This window comes from Anguilla anguilla, chromosome 18 (genome assembly GCF_013347855.1).
Source record: "Anguilla anguilla isolate fAngAng1 chromosome 18, fAngAng1.pri, whole genome shotgun sequence".
NCBI lineage: Eukaryota > Metazoa > Chordata > Actinopteri > Anguilliformes > Anguillidae > Anguilla > Anguilla anguilla.
In genome coordinates, this window is record NC_049218.1 from 17,095,149 (window position 1) to 17,117,124 (window position 21,976).

General features: G+C 46.0%; 1 protein-coding gene across 2 annotated transcripts in view; it reads left to right on the forward strand.

Moving 5' to 3' along the window:
• Positions 1-21,976, forward strand: part of LOC118218058 (pro-neuregulin-3, membrane-bound isoform) — a 353,663-nt gene that overhangs the window by 103,354 nt on the left and 228,333 nt on the right. Inside the window, exon 3 of one of the 2 annotated variants that reach the window (XM_035400435.1) lies at positions 9,737-11,785. In XM_035400435.1, coding sequence (XP_035256326.1) covers positions 11,101-11,785 — 685 coding nt within the window. In that variant the 5' untranslated portion in view covers positions 9,737-11,100. Of the gene's footprint in view, positions 1-9,611; positions 11,786-21,976 lie in introns of those variants that run through there. The other variant, XM_035400436.1, reaches the window with a different exon arrangement.

The window sequence follows — 21,976 nt, forward strand, 5'->3', positions numbered from 1 at the left end:
GGCCATTTCTAAATCACTCTGCATGGATCGATAAGAGAAATCCCATATTAGTGCATACTGGGCCTCTCCCAGTGTCCAATAAACCATCATTATTGAGTGGGAAAGCTGAGCTGGAGGATTAGTATTCATTCAACTGACAGATCCCAATTAGCTAATTATGCCCCTCCCCCACTGCAAGACTGCATTTTTTTATTGGTCAGCTTTGCCTGCATAAGAGAAGCTCTTGCTTATATTGTTATGGATATGATCTCTTCATGTGTCTGAGTCTGGAAAGAGCTAATATAGCCTGGTGATTAATGTAGATTAAGTGTTAACTTGTTTGTGTATAAATCCCCCCTCCCTTCCCTACACTGGCTATTGTCATCTCTCTAATTAAATTTGAAACGCTGGTGCTTGCCTATCAGCTAGTCAAATGGGCAGATTTCCTCTAGCTTCAGGCATTCATCAGTTCATACAGTCTTGCCACAATTCTTCATTCTGCAACCTTGGGGATTCTTGCTCTCCGTCCTCTGCGTGGTCAGACTTGATCATCGCAAAATAAGGCTGGAGCACTGCACGTAATCATTCTAGTGATTCAAACTGAAGTTGAAACTTTCTCTCTCTCTGTCACACTCACACACACGCACACACAGAAACAGAATTTAGATCTTCTAGGTTAATATTGTTTGTATAAATACAGTTTTAAAAAGAAAGGGTATATCATACTCTGTGATTAATGGCACGTCAGTGTTAAATCAGAAGTTTGCTGCTATCAAAGCACCACTGTAATGTGAGTGTACATTAAGGTAGAAAACTGCCATTTTCTCTCGTTTATGCAACCGTTTGCTCCCACACCCACGTCCTGTTCTCTATCCAAATACAGGTACATTCAGTTTTGTTCGTCAAACATACAGATGTCTCTGCACTCCCCTCGCACATACATACCAATCGGTAATACTCTGTTTGAAACTATTTATGCCTCCATGTGCCCTGACGTGTTAAGAAGCGTCATGCGCTGCTTATGACGTGGTCATGAAGGCATAAATAGAAGAGAGGAGAGAAGACATTCTGACAGTTGTCTTGAACTCAGTCTCACATTTATGAAATGGCACTGAAATGGAGTGCACTTTAACACTAGAAAAGCCAGAGCTGACGCCGTTGAGCGTTTGGACTTTCAATATCCTTCCATGACTTTTCCATGAAATATTTGGGCTTAAAATAACTGCGTTTTTAGAATTCTAAAATTTCACTCAACAAATACAGGCAGCATGCGCCATTTTCTTCACAAGACCCCCCGCCAGACAGTAGGTAACAGGTGCTGGTACCCATGTGTGAATGGGTTTCTCTCTACTCCGGCACACTATTCAGCAAGTGAATGACCACTTTGATATACAAATTGCTTGATCAAGCACTATTGAAAATCATTTTGCACATATAATCACACAAAATCAATTTATTGCAATCGTGTAATGAAGATGATTTACTTTGATCATTGACTTTAGCATGGGGATCAATAATTGAGGACGTTGTAGTTACAGAAATGACAGGTTTATAACTCTATGGAGATGACTCCTCCGACATGCTTTCAGTTTTTCACTGGAACTGTGATGTTGGCTAAAGACAACTGTGTGGAATGCAATCAATTTGTGTGCAGCCCCTTCTCACACAAACAACCAAAGCTGTGCATTCCATGTGGAACTGAGGGACAGTACAATGGTATGTAAAAGCGAGCTGAATTTGTTATAACTGAAGAAATTACTTTTTTCATAAATTACACTATTTAACTAATTATTTACATTTTGTGTTTGCCTTGTTGAGCACATTTCTCAGTGTGCATGTAATTGACACATTTTCCCTCAGCCTTTAACAAAACCGCCAATGCATCGATGCTGTAATGCTAGGCGCTGCTGGGCGTCAGCCTTGGCGGTAGAACGTAGTGAAAAAATGCAGCCTTTATAGTGTTCTGAGACTGTCTTCCTGCCAGTGCCTAGTAATTCAGGGTGAATGTTGCTGAAAGAGTTGTAATGTCACTGAAGACACACTTCAGCAGAGACATAGTCAGACGCGAACTAACACTCACGCAGATAACTTGACAGACAGATAGATGGTTTGTAAAGCAGGAATTTCAACAAGGCTCTCTTCTTCTTTCTTTATCCCTGGTTCTGTGTCTTTTAAAGAACACAGGATGTGGACTAATTGTAGTCTTATTTTCTGTGGATTAAACAGTAAATTGGATTTGGAAAGTGATATCGTCTTTAATTGAGGATGTACAAATTGTGTCCTTGAAATTGCTGTGGCCTCATGACCATAATAGAGCGACACTTTAACTCCTTGAGGAAAATGGATGCAAATGATGCAGACTCAAATAGATTTAACAGAGCAGGGCTCTACCTGCAATCGCATTCAGTGTCTAGACCTGAAAGACACATGCGCATATATACACACACACACGCAAAACTATTGCATTACATTTCTGATGTTCTTATCCAGAGAAACTTACAAAACTACTTACAAAAAATTTGGCATAGAAAATACCTTCACAGTGTGTCACAGCTAGAGGCAGTAGTCATTACATTAATGTGCATTAGAATAAGTGCCATGGTAGGTGTAGGAAGGAGATTGTTTGAAATAGAGATGGAAAGTCCAAGGGTCAGAAAGTAAGTCCTGCGATGCCTTTCTATCACTCATGAACTCAGCCAGTTGATTTCACTAACTCGTTCTACCTTTTGGCTGAAGAATTGGCACTACTAAGGAATCAAACTTACATCCATTATCTTACAAGCTCAGTTCATTTACCATTATAATACTGCTGCCTGTTTTGGAGTCATGGGTTGCGCAAGTGTCAACTCACACAAAACCAACCACATGCACTTGGGATAAACACAGAAATGTATGTGTATACACACACACACAGTCACACACGGACACACTCACATACTCGTCGCTCAACTCTTTCAGACTCTTCTGTAAATCTGAACTGCTGTTATTTCAGCCTTGAAGTGGGAAGCATCTGACAAAGAAATTATTCAGTAGGGATAAAAAGATTTTCAGAAACACATTATCTGATATTTTTAGAAATGTCTGTGCTTTAAACACTTTGTTAATGGAATAAGTGAGCAAGAGTTTGAATCTTTTCTACCATTCAGCAAATGGTGATGGACTGCATGAGAACCTAGTAAACAGTGTCTAAGTGCTGTTGATTCATTTGAAGGCGGTTTTTCACCAGTGTGGATATTCAGTATGGCCAGCTGAGCTTTCACTGGAGCTAAATGTCTCAATAGAAACATTAACGCTCAAAGGCCTTTTCTCTAAGTGCCCGTGATCACAGATAAAAGATGTATTTAAATATTTAAGACAAGATGAAACTCCATTTACATGCGTAAGGGGAGCAGGCCATAGGAATACAGCCACAACATAAAATCTTATAATCCACAGTAATTGTTGCTTAGTGACACAGAGGATTTTTCTGTTCAACAAATGTTCAACAAAGCCTGATCTTGAAAGATTGAATGATCTTTCCTTCTAATACGAATCCTGCTAATCTTTTCAGTACATTGAGAGTAAAGGTATTTTGAACGTACTTGAGTATGTGGTTCCCACCACAATTTAGAATTTCCAATTGTCTGCAGCTGCATTCGTGCCACGAAGGCCACTGTCGATTCGGGGGAGTGTAGACAACCACGGTTTTCATTCAAAACGCGTGGTGTTGCCAGCTGCTTCTTTTCACACTGCAGGCTACAGCTAAGCTCACACAGAGTGGAGTCAGAGGAAGACCTTTCATATGCAGCTTTCACATGCAATCCAGGAGTGCCTCTTCGCCCCGTTGTCGCTAGATAGTGATGACCAAGCATCCCTATTTGACTGGACCCCCCCATACCCTGGGCAACGAAACCACCAATTGTGTCACCCTGTGGAACTACCTACTACACTGGCGCTGTCAGGATCAGATCCAAGGCCGTGAGGCTTATCCATGAACCACAGTGTGGTGCCTTAACTGAATGAGCCATCTAGCAGCCCCTGACTTTTTAAATAATAAAAAGTCTATACTTTCAAACCATGAATAAATATAGCTTTACATACAAATGCGTATAAAATATACTTTACCCAGATTGTAAAATACACTTGCTCAGATTGGTTCCCTGTTATCATTACTCTTGTTATCTTACAAGCCAGACATTTTTAAATTAATTTTGAGACTCCTTTAACACCTACCATTTTTATTTTGATAAGTCACTTGTAGTATCTAACTGAATTCCTTTTGAAAATCTAAATATTTCATGTTGTGAGCCCAATTTAACTTTTGCTTTTTGTGGCTTCCTGGAGAAAGTTCAAAGATTTAATCACGGTCACCTTTTACTAAAAGTTGTTCACTATTCTCGGGTATACTGCTATAGGAATAACCTACCTCTAATGATGGATTACAACATATTACAGCATATGCAAGTTAGTTCTTCTGTGTTTTGGAAAAGGTCTCTTGCTTACACATGGGCAATGTTCTTCATGTTTCCAGTCATCAGAAATTTCTTATTGGCTTTTGAAATTATGTAATGATAGTTGAATTATTTATTAATGATCACAGAATTCATAAAGTAGTCTTGGGCATATTATTGCCGCCTAATGACCTTTTCATCTCAAGTTTTTCTAAATTTTCCATTACTTCAATGTCTGTACTTTTCCTGTATCTATTTGTCCCTGCATTTCGGATGTAACTGTAGGCATGTTTGTAATCTCTTCTTTGAAGAAGCTCTCAACAAAATAACTGCTCACTATATCTGTGCTATCTTTACTGTTTACTTGAAGAAAATCCCCTTCCCTACTTTAAATATACTTAACCTCTCCCCTCAGCTTCTTCGGCAATATCAAAGGACATGTATTTAGGATTATTTATTTCTCTTTTGAGGAACTTTCTTCAAGTGGCCTTGTACCCTGCTCTGTATTTTTCCTTCTGTGGAATTGTTCGGCTTTGACTTGCCAATTCATGCCAAATGACTGTTATTTTCGTTACATTCCTATGGTTAATTTATATCCACCCTATATGTGACCCTTTACCCCCATGAAATGCCATGCTATTGTAGGATTGAGTAGTTTAATTGACTATTTCCAGCAAACCAAAGAAAGCAGCAACCTGGGGGTTCATCGTCACACTTTATTGATGTTTATCACTGCTGGAGCCCAATCCAGTCTGCAGTAAGACTCTTAGTCCGCTGCCAAGCATTTCGCTTCTCAAAACTTTGGCACTTAAAATCCAGCCCTTTCGCTACTTCTATAAATGGAAGATGAGCAATTGAATTTTACTGAGAGAGAGGTTTAATGCCTGCAGAGAGAATAACTGCAACCGCCCCCCCCCTCTTCAACCCTGCTGCCTGAATCAGCAAGCAGGTCGCTTTAAATTACCCAACCAGCCCCCACCCCCCCTACACACACACACACACACACACACACACACACACACACACACACAGACTTTGCACTCTCCAGGAGAAGCTAGTCAAAGAACTAATCCTGAGGTGGGGCCGGAGGTTTCCCTCTTGTGCAGGATGAGTAGTGTCCTGGCTATGAGGAGTGAGTGGAACATGCTTGTTTGTTGTGTAGTTGTGCTATGCAGAGCTGCGTTTGAACACCAGCAGGTGGACAGATGAGTGAACGAGCGGGCAGGCTGACCGACCGTGTGTGTACGCCAGGAAACTTCAGCACTGGACTGGAGTGATGAGCTTGCCCTGTGTTACAGTATAGCTAACTCACTTTAGCACAATAAAAGTCAAAGAAAATCTAAGGATCAGAGGGGGTTTTATGAATCTTCTCTGTACTGCTGTTGATGATGGGACATTAGATGGGTTAATCCAATTTAACAATTTTTAAACTTTCACTTGTGTTTTCCTGTCCTAGTTCATTTAAATTATGCATTTGCCTAACAACTGAGGTTTTTTCTTCTTTACACTGCAAATTGCAGCTTCAAGATTGTGATCTAATAAGAATGGGAGAACTATTACTGTCATTACAGGTTAATATTGTAATTTACTTAGATTACCTATGGTTATATCAACAAAAAACTAAATAATCATATCTTACTGTAGTTATAATGTCATCTATGTTAAAATGGTATACATAGTCAAGTTTACTACATAATCCACCGTAAGTACACAAAATTTTTAAAAAAAAATTTATTTCAAGAAAGTATACTTTCTGATGTATTGGCCAAAATATATATGTTGTTGTGTTTGTTTTGATATGCGTGTGTTGGTCTGAAATAGCAAAATCCATGACCTTTTTATTTTACATTGTTAAAACTGTATTTTATGAGACTGAATAAATGAGCTAACTATGTAATATACAGTAGCATGTCACCAACCCATAACACAAATTAACCTTTGTTAAAGGGTAGTACTGTTAACGTATATGTTTCGCCATCACAGAATTATAATTTCCTCTGATTATGAATCATATAATATTATTTCTCATATTATGCAAATTATTGTTTTCAATTAGCGTATTCATTATCATAGCCAATAACTATGTAATTTTTTTGTTGTGTCCATGTTATTTCACTAAGTTGGGCTCTACATACGTACTGAATTATGATAGGTTGTTGAACTCAGTTGTTCTGAATAATCCTGACCAAACCTCACTACATTTATTGGTGCTCTGTGTGAGGATTGTTGAAACAGACATGTTTTAATAATCTGTCCTCACTATTCCACAATTTATGTTTCCCCAACACACACACACACACACATATATATGTATATATAATACTCCTACATTTTTACATTTATACATTTATACATTTCAGTTGACATAAATGTACTTGTTGCCTAGCCAACCAAACGGATGTTCACACATGCTCACTGATGCCACTGGGTGCAGTAATACATGTTATTTTTCATTTTTCTGTGGTTTTACTGAAATTAGGTTCATCTCCTATGCATTATCCTGTCATGTTCCTTGCCATGCTTGTTCCGTTTTTTTTCTCCACAAAGCTTGAGAGGACACCACATATGTATTTTAAGATTGGTGTGCTCAATGTTCTTTTTTCAAGCAGAAATTTTGACAAATGACTAAATGTGACCTTTTCCTAGTGAGTACTGCTTGCTTCTCTGCTCAAGTGAAAAATTCCGCTTTTAGCGTTTGTTTGGGGGATACCCGCGGTCCGGAGAACAAACTGAGCTCTATCCAGCTCTGCCCGAAGGCACGCACATGCAGGCAGTGAGGCTGGTGCAAGTTTCCGTTCGGCATGCTAGTCCTGCAGGTGACAGTAGGTGGGGGGTAGGGGGTGCACTAGGCACTAAAGTGGTCAATGGGGAGGGGGGGGTGTGTGTGTAAGTCTGGGGTTTGTTGATTAATATACTGATGTAAACTGGCAGTTTGAATTGTCCTAAATCAGACCGGTACAAATATGCTTCACTATGTCAGAAATTAATTTGCGATATGAGGTTAGCAACAAGAGTGATTAGAAAACAGACGGGCTGAGTTTTAGATGTCCGTGCGTAGAATCTGTAATAGTCAGTCATCATGGAGCTAACCGATTGGCTTCTGCCTGTAGGAGAGGTGGGACTTACAGATGTCTGTGCCTTAAACCAGTCATTATGGGAGCTTTTTTTTAAAATACCATTTGAAACTGACTCTGGATCAGAGTGTGATGTCTTTTCTGTTTTAGGGGTTTTGGGGCTGTTTGCCGGATGACAGAGCTTTTATTCAATATTGAGAACGTTTCTGTTCAGGTTCGCATCACTAATGCTATAGCCTACTGTGTAGTTGTTATGGATCTTTGAATCTGAGGGAAGTAAGTCATTGAATTGGTGGCCTAGGTCATTGGGGTTCCCAGCCACTGTTGTGCTGTAGCACGCCCGGCTACATTGCATGGTCATTATGATAAACCCTGCTGTAATCTCAAGTGGAAAGCAGATCGATTACAGGTACGACTTTGGAAGATTACAGATTTTACAGACAGTTTACTCACAACCTCTCAACCTGGCGGCAGATGCTGACCATGTCCTAGTCACCACGCAGCTGTGGGGTGCAGAGGGACGGAGACAGGAAGTGCAGAAGACCGTTACAGACGTGCAGGGGCACCGGACGGAGGTGCTTTCAAAAAAAAAAAAAAAGGAAATAAATAAAATTGGAGCCAAGTTGAGGAGATGGATGTTTGGAAAGCATCAGTCAGAAGAAGCAGGAAGTGGGCAGATGTGCTGCCAGCTTGAGTAATGTGCTCTTAATGAGCTGATTGAGTGAGCCTGAGCATGTGCATTTCACAGATAGCAGCTGATGTTGGTGGGATCCTGGGAATGCCTTTTGTGCAGAGACCGTAGTGGCGTCAGGGTGTGTTTGGCAGACTGTCAGACTGATCAGGGGTTTTTACAGAGTGACGTTGGTGAACAGCATTGAGGCGACAAATTAAGGGGAGGGAACAACGATCCTGTAAAAAAAATAATCATATACAATTGAAATAAACAGTGGTATTACTTGTTGACAATTTAAAAGTACATAATAATTGCACAGAACTGGGTGTTCCTTTGTCAAATTAGACCTGTCCCAGATTCAAAAGACCACATGTGCCCTGGTCTCTGTCCACTAATCCACAGGTTTAAAAAAAATAAAAAAGTAAAATTAGTTTAAAAAATATTTTTGTACTCGCGCCATTGTGTTCGGCGGTAGCATTGCTCTCTGTTTGGAGCAGCCCCTTTAATGACTTGTTGACAGGAGTGGAGATGTCTCTGATGGACCCTGCGTCTGGTATCAGTGCTCACTGTGTTTAACTGACTCTGTGTCTGATATCAGTGCTCTCTGTGTTTAACTGACCCTGCGTCTGGTATCAGTGTTTTCTGTGTTTAACTGACCCTGTGTCTGGTATCAGTGCTCTCTGTGTTTAACTGACCCTGTGTCTGGTATCAGTGCTCTCTGTGTTTAACTGACCCTGCATCTGGTATCAGTGCTCTCTGTGTTTAACTGACCATGCGTCTGGTATCAGTGCTCTCTGTGTTTAACTGAACCTGCGTCTGGTATCAGTGCTTCCTGAGTGCTGGATTCTGTCGGTGTCCCTGGTGTAGACCGTGCCTGTCTGAGGTGGGTCCTATTGGCTGTTTAAATATGTGGGGGCGGAGCTTGTTTAGATCTTGCCGTTTCTTGCTCTCTCCTGGTCCGTTGTGTGCTAAAACCACCTAACGCCTTGGGATGGGGGGTGGGGGGGCTCTGTAAATGTGCCCCTCCTCTCAGAGTAGATGGGGGTGGGGTGGGGAGTAGTTGGGCATTTTTGTGTTTTCTGGCTCTGCCTGTAGCTCTGGGAGAGATGCAGGCTGTTTGCTTCTCTCTCCTGCTGCTGCTGATACTGCAGTGCTTTGGCTAGGATCAGTGTCTCTCCCCCTCCCCCTCTCTCCTTTCCCTCCCTCCCTTACCTTACTCTCTCTCTCTCTCTCTCTCTCTCTCTCTCTCTCTCTCTCTCTCTCTCTCTCTCTCTCTCTCTCCCCCTCCCCTGTCATTCTGTCCCACCTCTCTTTCTCTGATGGAGGCGGAGAATACTCCCTGCACTGGTGGAGGGAGCAGGTGCAGTCCCGCCCCCCTCTCTCTCTCTCTCTCTCTCTCACTCTCTCAGTTGCTTGCTTATCCTCTGTCCCTCTCTCTCGCTCACTCTCTCTCTCTCTCTCTCTCTCTTTCTCAGTTGCTTGCTTATCCTCTGTCCCTCTCTCTCGCTCACTCGCTCTCTCTCTCTCTCTCTCAGTTGCTTGCTTATCCTCTGTCCCTCTCTCACTCTCTCTCTCGGCAGGAGTGGCCAGATGTTGTATCGCTGCCTACAGCATCGCAGGCAGGCAGGGCACGTCTGAGAGAGCAGCGGAGGGACGAGCCGGGAGATTTGAGCCCCGCTCAGAGCCGAGCCTCGGGATTCTGGGATACGCCTCGGGGACAGATCCGTCACGAGCGCCCGCGAACCGGAGCTACGACCGGCGCTTTCCCCCTCGCTCTCCCTCCTTCCCTCCGTCTCTCAGCCTTATTCCTTCGCTCGCAGTGCTGGAATGTACTGAGGGTGAAAGAGAGAAGAGCTTTATCCCCCCTCTACTGCAGAAGACGGCATCGGGCAAGACAGACAGACGGCAGGACGTGAGCTGGCACCCCCCTGGAGACTTGTCCCGGCACTGGATTGGGATCACACCCCCCCCCCCCCCCACCTCTGCCTCCTTTCCAAATCACGACACCCTCCCTCCCTCAAATTCTGTTTTCCTTCGCTGTTCCTCGTCTTTTTTTTTTAAAGCTCTCGCAGTGCTGGATCGCACTCCTCGGCTGGATTACAGCAGGGTGGCTCTTCTGCTCGTCCCCTAATCCTGAGGGAGGCTGCGGATCCCTCCGCGGGGGACCCACCTGCGCCTTCCTGCCCCTGTGGGTCTGCAGACCGGTGCGTGTCGGAGCGTGTGTGAGCGTATGTGCGTGTGCGTGCGCTGAGAGGGGGGGCATTTCTGGGGCCACGAGCTGACTCAGCGGTTGGAAGCGTGCTTGCGGATTGAACCCGGAATCAGGAGCGAGGAGGAAGGGGGGGGGACAGGGTCCCTGGATCGCCGTCTCATCTTCCCAAAAGCCCCGCTCGGAATACTGAGGAGAAGCAAAATTGCGTAACGGAGTCGGGGGGGGGACCAAGAGCACGGCGGAAAGCGTACAGGGGCGGCTGGATTGGCTCCGTGGCGGCGGGCAGACGCTGCGGCAGAGCGCTTCACACAGACGGATTTACAGCTCGTCTGCTGCTCTCATACGCCGCTTCTCAGTCTATACTTTCAGCCCTTTTTTATTTCTCCCCAGGGTGCTTTCTTTCTTTTTTTTTTTTTGTTTCACCTTGGATTCCACCCGTATTGGACATTAGCTCCGGACGTGGACAGGAGTGGTCTCCGGGACAACGACTGAAGAACACCTTCCTTCCCTGCTCTGCATTCGGCGCCTGACTCGCTGCTCCTGTGTGTGTCGTGTGTGCGTGCGTTTTGTCTGCGTGTGTATCCGTGCTTGTGCGTACGTGTGGGTGTGTGTGCGTGTGTGTCTGTGTGCGTGTGTGAAAGATGCTCGGTGTTACGTTTCGCCCCTCTGACCCGTGTTGTCCGTGCCCACCTGGTCGCTGGTTTCGGGGTTAACCCTTCGTGAGCCGGCAGGATGAGCGAGATCTCCGGAGCGGCCGTTTCCGGGGCGATGATCGTGGAGGAGCCGGAGGCGGGCGGTGGCTCGGGGGGCAGGGAGCAGGCCCCGGAGCAGGGGCCCCTGCGCTGCGGGGGGTGCACCCTGTGGCCCCGGCAGCAGACCTGGCTGTGTGTGGTCCCCCTCCTGATCGGGTTCATCGGCCTGGGGCTCAGCCTGATGCTGCTGAAGTGGATTGTGGTGGGCTCTGTGCAGGACTACGTGCCCACAGACCTGGTGGACGCCAAGGGGATCGGGCAGGACCCCATATTCCTCTCCAAGCCCAGTGCCGTCCCCAAACTCCCTGACACCTCCACCTCCACCTCCACCACCACCACCACTACCACCACCGCCTCCGCCGTCCCCCCTGGGGGCACCACCACGGTGAGGCCCAGGACTCGTGCAGGAACTCGGGCTGGGGGTCCCGGAGCGTCCGGCAGCCAGGTGACCCCGCGCAGCACCACCACCCGCCACGCCAGCGCCCCGCGCGGCCCACACCCGACCGCCTCCGGCAGCACCACCAGTACCATGGCGACGCCCACCTCCACTCCCTCGCCGTCCAACCCCACGGTCCTGCACGTCTCTACGCAAATGTGGACACACGTGCACACCTCCCACAAGCCGCCGGCCGTGCCCACCCGGTCCCACGTCCAGGTCAAGACAGGTGAGTCACCTGTCCGTTTGGATGAAAGCAATAGTGGGAGGGGAACAGGCGCCAATGGTAACCTCATGATTCTGGTGTGCGGCCTTCAAAATGTGATATTATTAGATGTGTTCATTTAAAATGTTGTGAAATGGTGTACAAATGTCTATGGAGGAAAAGTAGGTGGAACTTATTTTAGCCATGTTTTTTCCCCATATGAGTGTATTGTATCACCTTGGCATATGGTTCTCTGTGCCATGTTAGTGTTCTCGGTAGACTGGAAATGTCTCTTAGACATTTCATTGGGGGGAGGGGGGGAGTAAAACTCAGTACTAAGAGCTGTCTCGGTGCTGCATTAGAACTAGACCATGATTGAATTATTATTTTTTGTTTAAAAAACATGCAGTCGTATAACATTACAGAGTACAGCGATTAGTGTGGTTTTATCGGGCTGGTCAGTGGCTTTGCTCATGCATTCGCTGTAATTAACGGTGCCAGTGTTCCAGCGTTGTATGATATTCTTATTTTGTAGATAACGTTCGAGTTCATTTCATGCAGGGTATTGCCAGCTATGTACATTCAGAATTAAAGTGGTTACTAAAATGTATGCGAAAAAAGTACGCACTGGGGGGAAAAAAAAACTTCAATTGGAACACATCTTAGAAAAACATGGAAAGCTATTTTCCGTTTTGACATAAAGATTATTGAAAGCAGATCATAGCGGTCGGCGAATGGGGATTTCAGCGAGACGGGGCGAAGATTCCATTAAGATAGATGAAGATATGAGAACACCGCATTACAGGTATATTGCGGGGCGACGGATTGCACAGTACGTTCGCTGGCGAAAAGGGCAGGTAGCTGCTTACCGCCGCAACATTAATCTGAAGACAACGGCGGAGGACCGGAGGTAGAAGAACCATGGCGTCTCTTTCCAGAGCTAAGCAGAACATGGAGATCTGTCAGTCTGGGTCGAGCAGCGTCGATACCACCTGGTTGATCGGTGTGATATTGGCAATGTTGTAAAACACACAAATAAATTGTAGCCTATGTATGACCCATTGTAAATATCAGGGAATAACGATACCGCGTCGGTTTCAGATAAATTATATAACGAGCTCCTTTATTCTAACCAGCAACGTGGGATTTCCGGAGGAACGTATTAGTCGCGTTTGTAATCGAAATTAATACGCAAATTGGAATCAAACTCTTATGTTGACATCAGCTCAATAGCAGTGACTAAACAACGCAAGACAAGATTTTGTTTTCTGTTTAACAGCAACTGAAAGAAAAGAAAAAACAAAACGGTTTGCGTTTCACTCCTTGCTATCATTGTATCCGTTTGACACTCTGGAGGTTCTGGTCGCGGAATTCTCACACAGTATTGATTTCTGGCCGGAAGATTTTCTAGCTGCCATCAGTCACCTTTGTAGCCGTGTCAGGGCTCCAATCAGCGAGGACGCGTTTGGAACTGTCCACTAGATCAGATATGTCAGTCAAAAAATGTTATTCCCGTTGTATATCCGATATGATCCATGCACATATTTGAGCAAGTGAGATCCCTGTCGGACTCATCAGTGCAGAACACGTTTGCTTGCCGATTTTAGCTTTGTATGTATTTGTATGCGTTATACAACACTAATAAATGCATTGAAAAGTAATGTAATGTAGCTATGTAGGCTATCTCTATTATGTGACACAAACAAATATATTTTGCCTGTAATGATCTGGGTGGCCGAGTTCTCATCTGTTTAACGTTCTGCATCTCAATTTGTTTTGTGCGGTTGTGTTTGTTGTCCAAAAGTGGTCACAATTGGTGAGCGTAGCATTTAAAGTCGTGGTGAATAATTGCACCGAACGAACGAACATTGTCTATTAGTTCTATACTGGATAAAATTACAGGATCCATTAATCATGTGTTTGGTTATTAATTAACCATTTTATGAATGTCACCTTACAAGCGAACGCTCCCGAAAATCCATTAACAGTGTGATAGATAGCCCCCGTAAAATGTCAGTTAAGCTCGCTGCCATAGGCTAATCCCCCTCTCTACACAACCTGCACTAACCCCAAGACATAATCATTGCACCTTTTGTCTGCCTGTGCAAACTGGAACCATCACTTGGAACCATCAGTTGGTGGATACAAAACACATTACCTATGGTTGGTTATTGTATATTTGGAAGAAAAATGTGTGTGTGCGTGTGTGTATCTCCACTTATTCCTAGGTGGCGGTGGTGCATGGTGGGGTAGTGGGGTGTCAGGAGCCTGTCAACGTGCATTAGGAGAGAGGCAGGAATACACCCTGGTCAGGTCATCAGTCCATCGCATCAGTGCATGTTTTTGGACTGTGGGAAACCAGAGTCCCTGGAGAGAACCCATGCAGACATGGGGAGAGCATGCAAACTCCTCACAGAAAGGACCTGGCCAGAGCCTTCTTGCTGTGAGGCAACGGTGCTATCCACTGCTCCACCATGTGCTTTCGTAGATGACTGAAAGCATTTATGCGAACACAATCCTGTTTGATAGATTTAAATGTGCCCCAACTGGAATGGGACACACATTTCCTCTGCTAAAATCTGGATTTAAATTAGCCCTCTGTGCGGTTGTTCTTCTGTCTTTTAACGTGTTACATTCGTACAGTCGTTTATCCTTGATGACTGCCATTGTGTCTAGTGTTTCCTTTTTCTTAGACTGCAGGCAATTACACACGGCTTATATCATGGTCTGTGCATGTCAGAGTGCATGATACTGATTTATGTTTTCATGCAAAAGCACTTTAGGGTTTCATTCCCCTTTGATTGTTGGCGGGCGCGTGCTAGCGCTGCGCGCAGACGCTAATGAGTGCCGAGGATAAACCCGCGCAGCGCCGAGCGCTTCGTGTGACGTCCCCCCGAATAATGGGTCTCCGTCGTAAATCCCTTTCGGTTTCCAGAGGAACGGTAATTCCGCGTTCTTCAGACGTTCCTCCTCGCCGCGCGGCGGGGGGCGGCGCTCCGCGGGGCCTTTCGGGCGAGGGATCAGCGTGCGCGCGTAGGTATCAGTCGCCAGGCCGCAGCCGGGGCCTTATGCTGAGGTGGGGATCTGTGTCGTAATGCAATTTAAAGGGGACGGCCGCGGCGCTTCAAACGGTGCGATGTTGGGTCGGTGGCAGACAGCGACTGTGCATCATTCACTAACACTCAGGCAGATTACTCTGCTTCCTGAGCTAAATCTGGATTAATCTCCCATCGCTGCGGAGGAGGAGCCCAGCTTCCATTAAGAACCTACTGCTGTCCTACTAATCAACCAAGGGGCTACCCCAGTGTCTCCTCCCTCCCTCCCTCCCTCCTTCATCCCCCTCGCTCTCATCCTCCTCCCTCTCTCTTCCTCCTCCTCCTACTCTCTCTCTTGCTCTCTGAGTCTGCATGGAGACAGCAATGCTTTTAAATTGATTAAAACAGTAGTAAGAGGGAGACTTAAGGCTATAGCGCTGGCCTCAGACTGATGAGCAACCCACATGCGTTTGAAAGGCAACTGGCACTACGAGAATTTTATTTTATTTTTCTAGCTGATCCAACCCCCCCCCCCCCCCCCCGCCACATCATCAGTTCCCTGTAGAATCCAGAGCGCTCACAGTGCATCTCTCAGTGTTGTCAAGATAGAGGCAGACATTTTTTAAAAAGCTGGTGAAATGTCACCGCTCCCTACTGTCACAGGTCTGTGTTCAGCGTGGGGTTCATTTCCGTCAGATGGCCCGCGTGCGGCAGAAATCTCGTTCTCGCAGAGGGGACGGACTCGCACCGACTCTGCTGCTCGCTGGGCTCGGCCGTCACTGTCACACAGGGCTTATGGGCTCGGCCCGTCCCCTGGAGGGAACCGGATTCCTAATCCCGGCTGGCGTGGGATTTGGAGCACCCTATCGGCTCCATCAGAGAGAACCCTGTGGACACCTCGTGCAAAGCCTTGGTGTGTAATCCTGCCACAAAATGGCCACTATGCTGTGAAGGTGTGTTGGGTTCAATCCCTTCAACCCCTCAGGTTGGAATGTGACACAGGAACATGACACAGCCTCCTGAAATCTGCCTTTCGCCCCACCCATTTAGGCCCTGCTTGGCTTTTTCCGCCTGATACTTCCACTGTAAACCCCTCCCACAGCAGGCTCCTCCCACTTAGTGCTCCTCCCCCTGTGAGTTCCTCCCCCTGTGAACTCATCCTCCCATGGCAAATTTCAGAGGTGGTTTCAGGTGCTGTGATGAAATGAATAATACAAAGAAAGAATAGGCCTGGATTAATTACAGCATAAAATAACCAAAAGGAAAATAGCTCATCAGCAATAGTAAATATTGAATCACTGTTTTGGCCTACAGAAGTATTTCATATTTCTCATTTATTTTCATTTAGGAACATACAGCTTATGCTCCATTTTGTAGACGATAATTGTGGAAATATGAGAAAAGTGGAATATTAAATGCAGAGTTTTTGGAATTTGAGAAAGCAAGTTTTTAATTCACTTTAGCTGTTATATAATATTTCCAGTATATTTTTAATAGTATTACTAGAATAATGCACCAGTGCTCCAGTTTAATTCCACGATGAGGCCATCTCACTGAAGCTTAACGTCACTTTGATTTATCTCCACAAAATGTCCAGGGGGAAAAAAATCTTTGAGTATAAAATATTAATGCGTAGAAAGGGAAACATGTGCAATATGGAGAAGAGAATGTGAATAATTGACGAATCTCTTACAAAGAATGATCAAAAAGTCCAGAGCTTTATAAATAGAGCAGAGGGAGATGTAGACAGGTGGAACAAGGTGAACGCACACTTCAGAACAGGCAGGACCCGGAGCATGAACAAGAGCCATCGCATCACCCTCCCAAATTCTCTCACATGTACACTGACATGCACACACACACACTCACGAGCATGCATGCACATGTAAACATATGCGTGAAAACATGCATGCACAAGCACAAACACTCAAAACATATGTACACAACAATCCTGAGGTACGCACGTGCACGCACACACACACACAGATAATAATTGTAGTCATTTTTGAGGAGCTTGTTTTGTGATGAATGTGATTAGCTGAAATAATATTGGCTCCAGTTTAAGAGACTCACACTCTTGCCACCTCTACCATCCCCTTTGGATCAGCAGTCTCCATGACATTACCTAGCAACGGTGCTACCCAATGCTGTTTACCCTCAGCTGCGATCGAGCGCAGTTATGAAATTAGATTACATTTTAAGTCTAATTGTCATCATCCTTTGTGCTCGTGGAAAACCGGTGAGTATGCTTCCATTCTCAGGGTTTTTGCTTCTCTTTGAATTAATACATTATGTTCAACTGAAAAGCAGGTGCCTAAGACTTGATGCCATGACAAGGGAACACCGCTGGGATACGTTAACTGTTCATAATGAAGGGGATTCTCTTTGTGACACAGGCCTAAGCTCACAGAGATACCGTGTTCATATAATGCAAGCCTGACCTTTCAGTTCCAGGAGTTACTCCGTCTCTGCTGTTTCCCTCACGTCAGAGATCCGATGTGTGTAAACTGTGCCCTGCATATCGGTATGTCATTTTCTCCTCAGAAGCAGTTTTGTGCTTTCAGAAGTCTACTGTGTTACAAATGGTGAGAGCTTGTTCATTGGTTATTTATAGGGGAGGTTACTTTGTGGGTACTTATTATTTTCAGCAAGCATTGCCGTCAAGCAGTTTCACCAGATAACTGTTGTGACTTGCTGTAAATGTTATGCATCATTAGGGCTTGGCTTGTGGCCTGCTTGTGAGGGATACTCTATCAAAAAAAGTTAGCAAATAGGTGCACATATCAAGGTAAATGTGCATGTATCACTGAATGTCATTTCAGTTTGTCTCTGTTTCTCTGTCATATATTTAAAGACAGATCAGCATTTTTATTAAGTAAGAAAATGCAATGGGAAGCATTCCATTGGCTTGGAAATTCAGTCATTGGTATGTCTCATAGTGTAGTAGGCCATGGTGGATGTGGTGGTTTATTTTGCCCTCAAGCGGTAATTTTGCCCTCCCTCCTTGGGAAACAATTCGCCCCGAACGCATTTAGCGGCCATGGAAGAGAACGCGTCTAAACGTTTGGGTTCGATGGCGGTCGCTAGCGAGACCAGCGAGCAGCCCATTATTGCGTTGTGTCTTCAGAAAGCAGAGCAGTGTGACGAAAGATGAATCTCCTGCATCCAGGAAACTGGCCACTGGCCACTGGCCGCCGGCCAATAGGAATCCAGAGTCACCGATGCGGGGGAGAACGCTGGGGCCACGCCCACCCCGGAGCGGTGAGGAACTGCTTGTCCGTATCGGCCGAGTGCAGGCAGGAAATGAGCGGGGCCCAACACCGCGTGTGAGGGTTTGAGCTGAGCACACTGACAGCCCCAGAAGCTGTGGAGGGTTTTTTTTTTTTTTGCCGCAGATTGCGATTTACACCCTGCTGTTGTTGAGGGTTTTCCCCTTCAGGGCAAGATTTAGCATGGTCGCTGAGTCCCTTCCCTGCGTTTGACATGAAAGGCTTGAGGCCTTGTTTTTTAAATTCACTCCCGCTTTAGGACCGTCCAGAACAGCGACAGATCCCGCATCTCTGGAACATTCATCTTTCGCATTTCACAGTCATCTTAAAGGGGCCACTGTGAGTAATGTAGGATGCGTTTACAAGCACCCAAATCTCCGAGCCTGGCTGAAATGAGTCAAGCACAGGGGCCGTGAGTGCAGTACGGTGGGCTACTCGTAGGACCTGTAACCAGGCTGTGGAGTCAGGGCATTTGTGCGCGTGTGCTGTATCCACAGAAACTTCTTATTTTAAACATGCTGCTGTTATTGGCAGAAGAAGCATGGTCATTTTTCCCTCGCTGAGATAATAAGCAATGCAAAGTTACTGTGGAGTCCAGGTGACGCAGCTGAAAAGAGTGACTTGTGTTTGTGGCTCCAGGGGTGAGAAATTGTAGGAAATGTAGGCGATTTCTCTGACTGCGATAATGGATTTTAAGTGTTTGAAATGGCAGGAGGGTGGGGGAATTGAGTGTAAAATAAAGTTCATGAAAAGATGAATGTGAGGTTAAAGTGCAGACTGTCAACTTTAATTTGAGAGTATTTACTTAAATATTTGGTATATGAGAATCTTATAGGAATTACAGCCCTGGTTATACAGCCCTTTTTATACATAGTTCCCCCATTTTAGGGCACCAAAAGTATTTGGACAGTTGGCTGCTCAGCTGTTTGGCCAGCTGTGTGTTATTGCATCATTAGTTCATGTGCAAGAAAGCAAACGAAAGGTCCAGAGTTAATTCTAGATGTGGCATTTGCATCAGCGGTTTGTTGTCTACTCGGCATCAAGACCATATAAGTGTCAATGCAAGTAAAGCCGGCCATCATGAGGCTGAAAAATCAGAAATAAATTGGTCAATGACATGGCCAAAACATTGAGTGTGTCAAAATCAAGTGTTTGATACTTTGTTAGGAAGCAGGAATGATAGCAAACAGCAATAGCAAATAACCCTGGTAGACCGCGGAATAACACTGTAGTGGATGACCGAAAAAAACTTTCAATTGTGAACTGTGAAACACATCAGGAACACTCTCTAGGATGTATTGTGTCAATGTGTCAAAGACTACTTTAAAGAAGAGACCTCAGAGGGGTTCACCACAAGATGTGAACCATTGGTAAGCCTCAAGAACAGAACAGCCAAGGTTAGCATTTGCTACAAAGTACATTTAAAAGATGACAGATGAAACAACTATTAACCTATACCAAAGTCATAGAAAGAGGAAAGGTTGGAGAAAGATAGGAGCTGCTGCAAAGGATTTGCCACAAAGTCGTGAACATGACCACTTTATTTTAGATTACTGTACAACACTTTTTGTCAGTCTGTGACATCAGGGCTGTGAGCTCAGAGCTGGATGTGTTGTTTTGTATGACCTGAGAGCGGGGCTCGGTGTCTGCGCCCCCCCTCGGCTCCGGAGGTGTGTGTACCCGCACGCCCGTGCGCGTGTGGTGTGAGTGGGTTTGGCTTGTCCTGCTATAGAGCCTGGCTGCTTTTTTAGCAGGAGCTGTAATTAATCAGGCCCTGGCTCTGGCCTGCCCCAGGTTGTCTTGCAGTGCCTCTGGGACTTCACTCAGGTGGCTTCCCCACATCTGACTCCCCACAACCAGGGAAAAGAGAGCAGAGCTGCAGCCAGGGAAGAGAGAGCAGAGCTGCAGCCAGGGAAGAGAGAGCAGAGCTGCAGCCAGGGAAGAGAGAGCAGATCTGCCGCCAGGGAGAGCAGAGCTGCAGTCAGAGAGAGCAGAGCTGCAGTCAGAGAGCGCAGAGCTGCAGCCAGGGAAGAGAGAGCAGATCTGCGGCCAGGGAGAGCAGAGCTGCAGTCAGAGAGAGCAGAGCTGCAATCAGAGAGAGCAGAGCTGCAGCCAGGGAGAGCAGAGCTGCAGTCAGAGAGAGCGGAGCTGCAGTCAGAGAGCAGAGCTGCAGTCAGAGAGAGCAGAGCTGCAGCCAGGGAGAGCAGAGCTGCAGTCAGAGAGCAGAGCAGAGCTGCAGTCAGAGAGAGCAGAGCTGTGGCCAGGGAGAGCAGAGCTGCAGTCAGAGAGAGCAGAGTTGCAATCAGAGAGAGCAGAGCTGCAGCCAGGGAGAGCAGAGCTGCAGTCAGAGAGAGCAGAGCTGCAGTCAGAGAGAGCAGAGGTGCAGCCAGGGAGAGCAGAGCTGCAGTCAGAGAGAGCAGGGCTGCAGTCAGAGAGCAGAGCTGCAGTCAGAGAGAGCAGAGCTGCAGCCAGGGAGAGCAGAGCTGCAGCCAGCGAAGAGAGAGCAGAGCTACAGCCAGGGAGAGCAGAGCTGCAGCCAGCGAAGAGAGAGCAGATCTGCAGTCAGAGAGAGCAGAGCTGCAGTCAGAGAGAGCAGAGCAACTGTGATATCACTGGAATTTTATTGGACACCTAGGTGAGCACACACAGGCGCAACACTGATGCCCTTGCTTTAAATGTTTTTTTTAGGTACACGCCAGTATCTCTCTCTCTCTCTCTCTCTCTCTCTCTCTTGCTCTCTCTCTCTCTCTCCCTCTCCCTCTCTATCACTCTATCATTCCTACCAACTTGCTATCCCTCCAGAATGTATGAATTTTGGATTTCTGAGAATAGTGAGAATATTTATTTAACATGAGAACTTTGTTGGTAGAGACCAGCGCTTTTTAGGGGTCCTATTTCTCCGCTCCTGGATTCCGTCCCGGGACGTTAATGGAGGCGAGGAGCCGGATTTCGGCTGATGGTCTCTGCATCCTGCGGACTCACGCCCCAGTCGCTCCTGCGATGCTGCCATTGCCCCATACATCAGAGCCTGACAGCGGAAAGCTTCCATTATAGGAAATGATACGAGCACACCCAGGCCTCCGCTGCACTTCCCTGTAATAGAGATCTCTGCTCTGGGGCTTGACATCAGGGAGAGGCCAATTGCGCTCAGACTCCATTGTTTCGGGGAGGACTTAGAGATCGGGGGGCGGGGAGGTTGGGGGCACACTGGATTTCTCCGCCAAAATGCCGGATCATTCTATTCTGAACGTGTTCCATTTCTTTACATGACCATCGTCTTCTCCTTCTCATCCTGGCAGAACAGCTATAAAGTATCGCTCTCTCTCCGTTTCTCTATCCATCTCTGTGTGTCTCTCTCTCTCTCTCTCTCTCTCTCCCTCTCTATTTCTCTCCCTCTGTCTTTCTCTTTCTCTCAGCTCTGCTTTCTGCTTTATTTCCTTTGGGATCCAACATGTCTGCCATCCACTCTGCTTTCTCTCCAACAGCTCCGTCTGCTCTCTCTCGGCGCGAAGGCCAGAGGTCTTCATTATTGCTTCCCCACCCCATTATTCACACCGTCGGGAAGGAAGGGAGCCTCAAAACCTGAATTATGAACCACACGTGCGCAAAACAGTTCCTTTTTGTTATTTTGTTTTCTCTCCGGCATTAATAATTGATATTACAACCTGAGAGGCGCGGCGTTGTACTTATGAACTGCCAGTCATTTTAATACAGCGCTTTGAAGTGATCAGGCGCACCCCGCAGTAGGCATGCATCGCAATAAATAAACAAAAATCAATTGAATAGCCGTGCAATTACAGTGGCGATATCAGTGTGAATGTGATTCAGCCTCCTCCGGGCGTAAGCCGCTGTCGGTGGAAGCGCAGATTGAATGCATGCTTAGACTCCAGATGAATAGGGCCGTTTACGCC